At 36.4% G+C, this 13,689-nt stretch overlaps 1 protein-coding gene across 1 annotated transcript; it reads left to right on the top strand.

Moving 5' to 3' along the window:
• Positions 1-1,509: 1,509 nt before the first annotated feature.
• On the top strand, positions 1,510-6,090 carry LOC126814679 (tripartite motif-containing protein 45-like). Its single transcript, XM_050539996.1, has one exon. The coding sequence runs from the start codon at positions 2,144-2,146 to the stop codon at positions 3,857-3,859; it is 1,716 nt and encodes a 571-aa protein (XP_050395953.1). The 5' UTR covers positions 1,510-2,143; the 3' UTR covers positions 3,860-6,090.
• Positions 6,091-13,689: the final 7,599 nt, after the last annotated feature.

The following is a 13,689-nucleotide window of genomic DNA, read 5'->3' as shown; positions in this document are numbered from 1 at the left end:
CGGGGTTGTTTGGATGGTAAACGGCATTGATGGGCATACCAGATGACTCAGTCCTGTTGGGATGGTTAACAACATTCAGTAGACCATCTTCTGATTGTAGCGCGTGAAGGATGTCGTCGGGTAGTGGGGTTGATTTCCGCTCTACCTTGGCATCAATACCCAAAAGGGCAGAGTAAGGCGACTGCTTGATGCTGGCTCTATGGCGCTTAAACAATTAATTAATTAAATTGAAGCTTTCAAATTGATAATCCATCATGTCCAGTTAAACTTCTGTTGAAGGCATGGCTTGGTCTAGGTTATAATCGTCTCCATTAGAAACGGATTAAATACTTTAGAAGGCACGTTCATCAAATCTATGGTAACCAAAATTAGGATATAAACCCAGAAACTCAAGAGGCATAATCATTATAACCCCTTGAGACATTAAAGACATTATGTGTTAACAACCTCTTTTTATTACTAAGGTAACACTGTGAGAACTAGTGACAAATAACCCAAGGGTTGCGTCACATCGCCCATGACAGAATAAGGGCACATTCTCAGTATCTATTTAATGTACATTTTTTCACAGAATTGCAATTTATAGTCGTACAGATAATCAGTTTAATTAGTTTAAACACGGACCTTAAAATACAAGGTCCATGGTTTAAAATACCAGATAGATAATACTTATCGCATTTTAAAGATGTATTAGCACGGACTAACCCTAACACACAATCTCGTCAACATCACGCGCCTTAACTATATAAATCTCGTGACATATGACGTAATCCGCTATCTAATCGGTTTGGCTTTTAACCTTTACCGGTACGATACTTGAGCGAAACGCCTAATAGGATACAGTTCAGACAGGATCTCAGAAGTACGGACACGGATCCACATGTTATCTGTGTTTAACCAGGACTCAATTATCTACCCTCCAGCGCAGAATTTTGTTTATAGTATGTGTACTAGTGAGTTCTTTGGGACAAAGCAGGTTTATTTAGGTTAGGAAGCGATTTATGAAAAAGGTAATATAACATCATTCAACCTACATGTACGAAGACCCAGGCATGTAATAACTAGGTACACCCCATGTACCTGAAGCAACGACTGCGAGTTTTACAACATCTGGACGTTGCTAGATTACTTCACAATTCCCGAACTTATAGCTACGTTATCTACAGACACGCGAACAGTAGCGTCCAATCAGAGGTTGTGACATAGCGACCTCCACGGAAGCCTTGACATTGAACGAACCTTGGACTTTGCAACTCGATTATCACAGGTAGACATTTTAGCTGGAATGCGCGGACTTGGTATTCGCGATGATCGAGCAAGGTGAGTACCCAATGGAAATTAGTGCCGAAATATGCAGGGTATGACGTAAAGGCCTTGATAATATGTACGGCGTTAAAGCGAGATCGAGTCTTCCTTTGAAGATGGGTACACGTAGGGCGTCTCGACTATCCAACGTCTCATTTTAGCCACAACTATACGTCAAGTCAAAACCATACATCGAACTGTCAATCAAATTGACTGACACGCGGCCTTGCTGTGTGGGATCTATCATTTACCGTGGCAACGTGGTTATGCGTTGGTTTTAGTTACATAATATTATTATATCGAAGAGCGTGGCCATTGGCGGTATATCGGCGTGGCAATGTAGAGCCGATCATTTTCTTTTTGTGATCTACCTGTACGCTTTTTGAGGGTCACTCCTTAAGGGATACGTTCCAGAGAGAGATAAGGATCTGTATTTGTGTTTACCCAATTTGTGTTTACAATCGGGTGTTAATTTTTGTCAATTCTATAGACTATAAGTGTCTCGGCCAAGGAGTTGTTTGGGATATTGCTGCTGTATTTAGGTTATGACGCGACTTATGAAAGAGATACTAATATGACATTATTCAACATACATTACTACGGAGGCCCAGACGTGCATCAACTAGGTAGGTTACAGGTAGGGCATCTCGACTATCAATCGTGGGGAAGAAAGTGGTAAAAATATTTCATCTACACAACCTTCTACATCATCTGTCATTGTTTTGTGTTTGAACTTGGGTGTTTATGAACATTGTCATTTATGATAACTGGAGTATACGGGGAGTGTTCAATATTGACTTAAAGGCCTATACACTGACTACAGATCACAGGAATAAAAATGGCTGAACATAACCGTCATGTGTGTAGTATTTGTTTAAATAATTTTGTAAAACCTAAAATAATAGACTGTCATCATACTTATTGTCTACATTGTCTCCAGGATTACGTTAAAAAGTCGGCTAAAAATAACAAGTTTTTATGTCCACTGTGCCGTATGGAGATAGAAATACCAGAAGGTGGAGTGAACAACTTTTCTACTAATATTTATATCGAGGGTGTGTGTGTGAAGAAGCAAATCAAAACGGATATACCAGCATGCGACATATGTGTAAAGGTCCAATCACAGTTTCGATGTAGCGATTGTGAACAATATATGTGTCAATCGTGTAAAATAACCCACGATTCACTTGCGGGTTGTAGGTCACATGTTTTTTTCAGTTTAAACGATAACGCAGATGATAAATTACAGCGACGAACATTTTGTAAGAAACACATATCGACAGAATTAGAGTTTTATTGCAGAGATTGTAAAACAAGTATTTGTATGAAATGTTTGATGTCCAAACATAAAGACCACAACACACCGGATTTAAAAGACTTTATCGAAGAAACCAGAAAAATATTGGCTCCCAGGAAAGATAAGATGGAAGGTAATCTAACTAAATTGAAATCTGAATTAGAGACAATTCAATGTAAAATATCAAATGAACGCAAACATTTAAACCATTCTTGTGAAATCGTTGATAGGCATGTACAAGCGGTATATGCAACGTTGGTGGATTCGGGAAACCAGGTGAAGAATAAAATGGAGGCCGTATATTGTACCAATGAACTGAAGCTGGAAGATATTAAAATCCCGAAAGTAAACGCGATACGTGATTTAGAAGCCAGTATAAGTTATACCGAGGGTGTCTTGAAGACTCAATCCATTGAAGAAATGTTAAAATTATCACGCGATATCAAGTCAATACCACAAGTGAAAGAAACTGATGAAAACTTTACACTTCCAGATCTGCAATTGTATAGGCTGAACGCCATCGAAACAGTAACTCGCCCAGTTTCTTCTCTTGCCCATGGTACTGTAATCTATTTTGATTCAAATGGTAAAGCCAGGGACCAAAAACAATGTTATACAAAAACAAGATGGGAAACAATGTGTAGATTCATATATTACTATTACAGATTAATGTATTGTTATTATTTAATGTCTTTTCCGTGGATTTACCCTATCTATTTGATCATCATGTGTTTTAAGGTTCTCTTTGGTATTTTTGTATGGGTGCGTTTCATGCGTTGGCTTGGACAGCCAGAATATAAACATAAAAAAACAACTTTCTTTGAAGATGCTACTGTGGCGTATAATTGGGTACCGGTAGCACAGCAATTCAATTATTGTATTTGTAATATTTTTTCAAACACAGAGGGCTTTGAGGTTAATTTTAGTAAAGATGATCTTCAGTCAGGTATGTGTACGTGTAGAAGTCCCGATTATATACGCTACGGTTGTCGTTGGTACATAGTCCTATCGTCAGACAGTAAGGTAGTTGATTTGCAGATATGTAGAGATAATCACGACTGTTGTGGCGACACACTTTTTGGTATCAGGATTGTTGATGCTTATGGTTTTCACATGTCTTTAACTAAAATAGACAGGTATGGCCATTCGAGTTCATGTTATAATTGGCCACGTGCCATTAAATTAAAGAACCTATGCAATGAGAAATTTAAGATACAAATTGTTATATTCGAGAAAGACGAATTTATTTATCGGTGAAATGAAATGGGGTTTAACGTCCTACTTTTCTGAAAAACAAGTATGTCATTTATGATGATAAAGGTGCTCATAAATGAATCCTTGGCAGATGGCACGCGATTACAACTAGACGGATTTGCCGCTGCCCAATCGAAATCCCCCCCCCTTAAATTGCGCAACCATTGAAATTACAAATGCCATGTATCAGTCTCAAAAAGACCGAGGTATTGCGTATACCCCATTTTAATCTTTATTAAAAGTAAAACAGTTGATTTACAGATATATTCTCTTTGGTGTCCGGATTCTTAATGATCATGGTACTGTCATATCTTTAACAAAAATCGACATTTATACGTCTTCGCGTTCATGTTATAGTTGGCCATGTGCCATTAAATTAAATGAACTAATCATTGATGATGTAGTTAAAATACAGATGGTTTTATTTTAGAAAGATGGTTTTATTTATCGGTGAAATGAAATGGGGTTTAACATTCTACTGTTCTGCTTCGACTGGGCTAATGAAGACGAGTATATGGCATACATCGTGCTATGAGGGACATTTTGCCCGGACAGCGGCACAACGGCCTACTCTTATATCGAATTCCAACTGGCAAGGGATCTTTCACGTGCACGCCAATGTGTACACGGAACCTCAGTTTTTCGTCCCATCTAAACGACTATACAATATGTACACACGGGACCTAGATGCCCTATATTCCTGTAAGTTATAGATGCCCTATATTTATGTGAGTTATAGATGCCCTATATACATGTAAGTTATAAATGCCCTATATTCATGTAAGTTATAGATGCCCTATAGTTATGTAAGTTATAGATGCCCTATATTCATGTAAGTTATAGATGCCCTATATTTACGTAAGTCATAGATGCCCTATATTCATGTAAGTTATAGATGCCCTATATTCATGTAAGTTTTAGATGCCCTATATTTACGTAAGTTAAAGATGCCCTATATTCATGTAAGTTATAGATGCCCTATATTTACGTAAGTTATAGATGCCCTATATTCATGTAAGTTATAGATGCTCTATATTTATCTAAGTTATAAATGCCCTGTATTTACGTAAGTTATAGATGACCTATATTTATGTGAAATGGAACGAATCAAGACTGTTTATATGTAATTATGTGTATATTATTATATTTTGTACATATATCTGTAGCGTGAGGGCTTCCAAATGGGTCTAGCCCTTTCTCGAATAAAATATATTTTTTTAAAAACAGTAGACCGTATGTCTAAGTTATTATTAAATGGCCTTTATTAGCATGTATAAATAGCATATTTTCACGTGGGCGTTATTATTTATTAGCATGTATAAATAGCATATTGTCACGTGGGAGCTATTATTAAATGGCCTTTCTTAGCATGTATAAATGTATTATTGTCATTTAGTAATAAATCTACATTCTTAGCATGCATATAATATTGTCATGTAGCAGTTATTATTAATTGCCCTTTCTAAGCATAAATAAAAAGCATATTGTAAATGAGTAAATGTCCTTTGTTAGCATGTTTAAATATAGTATTATTAACATGTGTAAATAGTATATTGTCACGTGGAAGGTATTATTAAATGTCCTTTGTTGGCGTGTAGAAATAGAATATTGTCACGTAGTTGTTATTGATAAATGTCCTTTATTAGCATGTATCAATAGCATATTGTCACGTGGCCGTTATTATTAATTGCCCTTTCTTAGCATAAATAAAAAAGATACTGTAAACGAGTAATTGCTTAAAGATGCATTATGTAATATTTAACTAAAAAACTGTCAGTTCTTGCTGTAATAGTTCCAAAATAAATAATTCAAAATTAATATATTGAAAATTTCATTCAAATTATTTTATTCTGGGCGATGTTTCAAATTGCTGTTGGAAGTTTTGACATTGACTGTTTATTATCGCAGCAACGTTACTTGTTAATCGAGACATCTGCGCCATCCGATGGTCTAGTGAGTTGATTATAGGCCTGTCATGTGAGTAAATGTCTAAATAATAAGTTATATAACATTTAGAGCCAAAATAAAGACCTGTAATACCCTATTTTAGCGTCCTTTCTTAGCATGAAAAAATATCGTATTGCCATATAGTAATAGTTAATAAATGTCTTTTTTTAGCATAAATAATTATCATATTGTTATGTAGAAATGTCCTTTCTTAGCACGAATAATTATCATATTGTCATGTAGTAATTATTATTAAATACATTTTCTTAGCATGAATAAATATCATATTGCCATGAAGTAGTTATTAATTATTAATGAATGTCATATTGTTATAGCCCCCTCCCCCACCCATTCCCACCTGTAGCCACACCTGGGTTAAAGTAACCATTGGTCATTATATCCAAGCGAATTAGTAGAAGAATTTACTATCACATAATCATTGAAGCGGATTATATAATGAGCACTATTACAGTTTCCATCTCCATTGTTTAGCCTGCATAGGTTCCAAGATCCCCATTCACCCCCCCCCCCCTTTGACCCGGACTAGAACCTCCGTTATTGCATCGTCTTGTCTGAGTGTTTTTACCCTGTAGCAGATTTTCGCGCCGCGTTCGTATGGGTTCTGATTTTCACCATTGGGGCGTTCTTTTTCAGTGATTTAATTCCAGTCTTTATCATGTTTAAAACCACATAAAAATACAACTTCGTGTTCTAGGATACGCATAGTTTCAGAAAAAACGCTATGAAACAACATTTCAGCGTCTAAAAGTAGGAAAAAGACGACGATTTCATACGGACCTATTCTGTCTGAAATCTGTTTGATACGTGCTGCCGTGTCCGTATGCCGCGTCACGTATACGAACTACACACAAATGGATGACGTCACTCGAAAAACCGATTCGGACCAGGAATTTTCGCTTGGCAAAAGTCTCTGATGACCATGCGTCATGTACTGGTTCTAATATTCTTTGAAACCTAAAATAAATATTAATGTAATATTAATGTATCTAAGCTGATTTAAATTCGTTTTAGTGTAATTTCTCTAATATATAATCAGATTTGTTCGTCGAAATAAGAAAATTGAACAACAGTGGCTCGCGTTTGGTTAGTTCAATACATCGGAAGCACGGTTTGATATTTCACCCACGCACAGACATTTGGACTCAATGCGCTTCGTTACAAATTTCAATCGAGAGCATAGAATAAATGCCGGAGTGTAGGCCTACTGGTTTAAAATTTTGTTTCAAATATTGGGCATTGAGGTGCCCATAAAATCGCGGTAATTAACATATTTTTTGATTGGAATTGACCAATAATTCGTGTCTGTAGGCTATGATGAAGACTCTGTAGAATAATATTGAGTTAGAGCTTTACTGATTGTTTGGTTGAAAAGCACCTATTAGCAAGAATCATCTCCCTCCATGTTCTGATCAACACGTCTGGCTGTCTGGGAATTACAACACCGAAATGTGAATATAACACTGGCAGATTCTAAGCTCCATTACTTCATAATCATATTACTCGATCTACCAGTGTCACACATACCATACTTTATAATCATGTTGGGTTTATTAAGTGTTTAACACCGCTTCATTTCGCCATGACTCGGCGATCATTTGCGACCACGGAGACCACAGCGCGATATCTGACGTTTCCACCACGCTTTTACCACGCTTATTGCGATCTTGACGTGCTCTGGTGTCATTTTCCGTCGCCGTAACAGCCCAGTAAAGGCGTCACCCCGGTCTGACGAGGGTATAAGTAATTTTTTGGGACATTTTACGTTTGCCGGCGACCTTGTGCATTTTCTAGTCGCTGTACGGTCGCAGCAGCGCAGTAAGGACGCCATCCGGAATGACGGGGGCATTACATTGTACAGGCGTTCACAGGTACTGACACGCGACCGTTTGGCATTAAAACGTTGCCAAGTAAAATTTACTTAAATTGTTTCGACAAGGAATCAATGGACCCGCTCCTCAACGTACATGAACGGTGTAATGAGACCTACGTTCAGAGCTGAACTATAGTGCCATGTACTGTGCAGTGATCACCCGTCATCCTCAACATATCCTGTAACATGAAAATCAATACGCATGCAGGTAGGTGGTATTTTTTGTTTACATTCTTATATGGAAGAGTTTGGTAACGTGGCAACGTATAGCTGATTATTATATTGATCTAACGGTACGATACTTAAGCGACACGCCTTATTATGGGATACATTCCTGGGAGATTCCACGAAGGACGGATAGTGTGTAATCTGTGTTTACTCACACCTAAATTATCTACACGCAGGCGTAGAATTTTGTTTATAGTATGTGTACTCGAGACCAAGGAGCTGTTTGGATGAGGAAGGTTTATTTAGGTTTTAAAACGATTTTATGAAACAGATCATATAACATTAAAACTATATTACAGAGAATCAGTGTAATCATTCAACCTACATGTACGGAGGCCCAGTGTAATCATAAGGTAGACGGACGGATAAGGCTCTGTCGTGTATAATCTGTGTTTAACCAGGTCTAAATTATCCTCACTCCGGTGTTGAATTTTGTTCATAGTATGTGTTCTCGGTACTAAGCAGCTGTTTGAGATAACCATGGTTAATTAGATTATGACGATAAAGTTGATATGACATACATGTACGGAGACCCAGACGTGTAATAACTAGGCACACGTAGGGCGTCTCAACTATCAATCGAGGGGATGAAAATGATGAAAGATTTCATCTACACAACCTTCCACATTATTGTTTTGTGTTTGAACTTGGGGACTTTATGAATATTGTTGTTGACGAAAACTGGAGTATTGGTAGAGTGTTCGAATAAGTTCCATATTGATTTATAGGCTTATACACCGGAATAAAAATGGCTGAACATAACCGTCATGTGTGTAGTATTTGTTTAAATAATTTTATAAAACCTAAAATAATAGATTGTCATCATACTTATTGTCTACATTGTCTCCAGGATCACGTTAAAAAGTCGGCTAAAAATAACAAGTTTTTGTGTCCACTGTGCCGTAGGGAAATAGAGATTCCAAAAGGTGGAGTGAAAAAATTTTCTACTAATATATACATCGAGGGTGTGTGTGTGAAGAATAAAGTTAAAACGGATATACCAACATGCGACGTGTGTGTAAAAGTCCAATCACAGTTTCGATGTAGCGATTGTGAACAATATATGTGTCAGTCTTGTAAAATAACCCACGATTCACTTGCGGTTTGTAGGTCACATGTTGTTTTCAGTTTAGACGATAACGCAGATGATAAATTACAGCGACGAACATTTTGTAAGAAACACAAGTTTGCTGAATTGGAGTTTTATTGCAAGGACTGTCAAACAAGTATTTGTATGAAATGCTTGATGGCCAAACATAAACATCATAACACACCGGATTTAAAAGACTTTACAGAAGACACCAGGAAAATATTGACGCAAAGGAAAGATAAGATGGAAAGTAATCTAACTAAATTGAAATCTGAATTAGAGACAATTTATTGTAAAATATCAAATGAACGTAAAAACTTAAAAGAGTCTTGCGACATGGTTGATAGTGATGCACAAAGGGCATGTTTCGATTTAATAAACTCGAGAGACGAAGTGAAAAATAAAATGGAGGAAATAAATCAAAACAATGTCACGAAGTTGAACAAAATTGAAACACTGAAAGAAAACGCGATAAGTGGTTTAGAAGCCAGTATAAGTCATACCGTTGATGTCTTAAAGAATCAATCGATCGAGGAAATGTTAAAAATATCAAACGATATTACGTCAATGTCACAACTGAAAGACGTTGATGACAACTTTACACTTCCAAATCTACAATTGTATAAGCTGAACGGCATCGAAATAGTAAGTCGCCCAGTTTCGTCTCTTGCCCACGGTTCGGTAATCTATTTAGATTCAAATGGTAAAGCCAGGGACACAAAACAATGTCATACCAGTACAAGATGGAACACGACAAGTAGATTCATTTATTACTATTACAGATTAGTGTATTATTTTTATTTAAAGTCTTTTCCGTGGATTTACCCTATCTATTTGATCTTCATGTGTTATAAGGCTGCTCTGCGCATGTTATTATGGCTGTTTTTCATGCAAAAGCATACAGGTCAACATGTCTTGGAAGATGCTGTTTATGCGTATACTTTGGCCACAAACCCAGTCGATTGTTGTATTTGTGAATTATTTTCAAACACGGAGGGTTTTGAGGTTAGTTTTAGTACAGATGATCTCAAGTCAGGTATGCTTACGCATAGAAGTCCAGATTATGAACGCTACGGTTGTCGTTGGCACATAGACGTAACGTCAGACAGTAAGGTAGTTGGATTGGAAATATTTAGGAGTAATCTCTACTGTTCTTGCCGAGCTGTAGACAGACTGTTTGTTATCAGAATTGTTGATGCTTATGATGATCTCAGATCTTTAACTTATGGTGCTGTCAGATCTTTAACTAAAGTGGACATTTATGGCTCTTCGCTTTCCTGTTATAGTTGGCCATGTATCTTTAATTTAGAGGATCTACCCAATGATAATTTATTTAAGATACAGATTGTTATATTCGAGAAAGACGATTTTATTTATCGGTGAAATGAAATGGATTTAACGTCTTCCGTTTCTGCTCCAACTGGGTTAATAGGTGAGTAGAGATAACAATATGAGAGGGGGGAGGGGGCTAGGACAAATTGAAACACAAATCATTTCTTTGGGAACTGTTCAGGTCTCTAGTACTCCCATAAAAAAAGCGGCCAAGGCAAAATGACGTAATCAACATAATTCAAAATGGCGGTCTTCAGGAATTTTCGAAGAGCGATATCTCGTAATCGGTATATTTTTCGGTGGTGGAAAGATAAATAATTTTTTAAATTCCTCGAACACAGAGCGATTATGCAAGCGAAATGTGCCGAAAAACCGAATTTGACAAATATCAATTAAAAAAATGTATTTTTCATATGGTGCTGGGCATTTCGTTCAAAATGGCTGCCAAATTTTGTAATATAATGCAATTAAAGGGCAGCGATAATCTCGTAAGATATGACTTTTGCTATGTCTTTTATATGTTTTTCGAAGTCCCAATTTAAAGATAAATTTCTAAAATCGAAAATGGCAGCATCGTAAATCGGCAGATGTTAATTTAGTCGTCATTTACACGGTTCTCGATGTCGCCGGGTTCAATACTGATCTCAAAAATGAATCCTTGATGGCAGACATTCAACATGGCCGGTAAATTTAATCCAACATTGCGGAATTTGGTTTCATATCTTATATATGTGTTGGGTTCAACTCTGATCTCAAAAAATATTTCGAGAATTTTTGATGTAGAAATTCAAAATGGCCAGCAAAATGAAATCTAAATTGGTGGGATTTTAATTATGGCTTGTTTGTGGTATAGAACGGGATTTATTGTTTTGATTATAATCACAATGTTACACAATAAATTATACCCCTCCCCCTATTGAAAATTGTAATGAAAGAATGTAATGATATCTTAGTTTATATTATGTCTTTGTATCTACCTTGGAGGCACGTGCAACCGTATGACACCTTAAATTTATTAATATGATAATTTCTACAAACCTACAATTATAGTCTTTAATTACACACTGTTATCCAGCCATTGGTGTTTTAATGACAATAAATCATATAGTTTATTCAGTTAGACGTAAGATTTAAAATGAATAGATACTGTTGGTTTAACTTGAGTGTAGATATTAATCATCTATGTTGCATAGATATCTCCTTTCAGTTGAATCATTTGTTATGTTCATATTTTCTTACGTATTTGTCAACATCAAGGTGAGCATTTTTCCGATAAGACCGGCGATAATCTCGTGAGATTTGACTTTTACAATGTCTTTTAATCTTTTAAATGGATGTCGATGTCTTTGAATTAAAGGTCACTGTCGAGTTCAGAAGTCGTGAAACACGCCGTCAGGGGATTTGTTGGGGCCTGTCTCTCCCACAAAATTGATGAAAATTACAAGCCAGATAACGCGTTTTCTTGCTACGTATTTCAGGACGTGAATACAGCAACCTGAAAGTGGTACATTATAATGAACTCCAATCAACAAATCAATCAACCAGGCTGTTGTCGTTGCATTCACATGTCACCAGAAATTTCACTGATGAAACAAATATGCCCGAAACCCATGTCGCTCTTTGAGCAGCGTGGCGATACACACTTTTTATTTAAATTACACTGATTTTAAATGTTTTAGTCAATTTAAAGAATTTTCGATTCCCGAAATATTGATGATACAATTAATGAGCGATGACCGAAAACTATTACACAATCCGGAAGGGCTCCAGACCAAAAAGTCATGGAATTTCGAACACTTTATTTTGCCAGCTACACATTGGCACTACGGCCGACTCTTATATCGAATTCCAACTGTCAAGGGATCTTTTACGTGCACACCAATGTGTACACGGGATTTCGGCTTTTCGTCCCACCCGAACGACTAGACAGCTGTCCTCGTCAGGCCCTCCGTTCTGCATCACTGACAAGCGAGAACCACGCCGGAAAATCTGGATGAACTTTCTCGGCCAATGCAGGGATCGAACACCCGACCACGAGGCTAGTGAGCCAGCCTCTTGCCCATACGACACTTTATTAGTGAATAAGCAAAACGGATAAGGTCAATAAGAGCTGTGTAAATATCATATTGTCACGTGAGAGTTATTGATAAATGTCCTTTCTTAGTATGAATAAATAACATATTGTCACGTGGGAGTTATTATTAAATGTCCTTTATTAGCTATTGTAACATGCTTAAGGGTGAATCTTGCGTTTTGATTGGTCGATTAGACACTGTCTATTGGACAATAACACTCCTCTAAATTAGCGAAATCACTGCGCATTAATATTATGCGTACTACTTTAATGGCGATAACCACAATGGAGACACTCAATTTTGATCTCGGTACATTAGATGAAATATTTGGAGATATGTCCGAAGATGAACTTGAAACGCCAACCCCCTTGTCAGGTAACAGCTACAAACAACAAAATATTCAAAAATCTATTACAAAAACATAAATTTTGTTTCAAAAAGTACTTTTTAAAAAATGAAGTGAGAATTTTTTTTTTTTTTGGTGTGTCTATACTCTTACGGCTACTATAGCAACCAGACGATAAGCGAGCCAAATCTAACATGAGCAACCAGTTACCCCGCTACGTCACGACGTTTTCATTACGTCAAAATTGATTTCTTTGGTTTTGACGTCACTAAAACCGATTTGCAGTGAGACGAATTTTGAAGTTTACACAATAAAATAAGTTCTTTTAAAATTCTAAAAAATAGCATGTTATAATGTCGATAAACATCTCCTGTTTCGAATTTAGAGGGGTGTTATTGTCCAATAGACATGTCCTGAGATTTTACATTAGAACCCGCGACGCTAACGTTCTTGCTTTAATAGTTTAAAGATAGATAATTCAAAATTAATATATTATTGAAAATTTCATCCAAATTGATTTACTCTGAGCAACGTTAGCGCTGTTTGGAGTTTTGACCTTGATTGTTTATTATCACAACAACTTTACTTGTTAATCGAGACTCAGTCTCGTTTCTCCGTTTTTAAATAAAATATTTAAAGACGATCATATTTTGACCTGTTAAAATCTGTCTGTACCATCCGATGGTCTAGAGAGTTGATTATAGGCTTGTAATGTGAATTAATATCTAAATAATAGTTTATAACATTTGAAACCAAAATAAAGTCCTGTAATAGACTGATTTAGCTCTTATATCATGATTCTTTTTATAGCATGAATAAATATCATATTGCTGTGTAGTATTAATTAATAAATGCCTTTCTTAGCATGAATCAATATCATATTGCTGTGTAGTAATAATTAATAAATGTCTTTTCTTAGCATGA

This window comes from Patella vulgata, chromosome 3, assembly GCF_932274485.2.
Source record: "Patella vulgata chromosome 3, xgPatVulg1.2, whole genome shotgun sequence".
Lineage (NCBI taxonomy): Eukaryota > Metazoa > Mollusca > Gastropoda > Patellidae > Patella > Patella vulgata.
Note: the sequence above shows the minus strand (reverse complement) of the source record. Positions and strands in the feature narration are given on the sequence as shown.

Coding starts and splice junctions, on each gene's coding strand:
- LOC126814679 (XM_050539996.1), top strand. CDS start 2,144: ATGGCTGAACATAACCGTCATGTGTGTAGTATTTGTTTAAATAATTTT.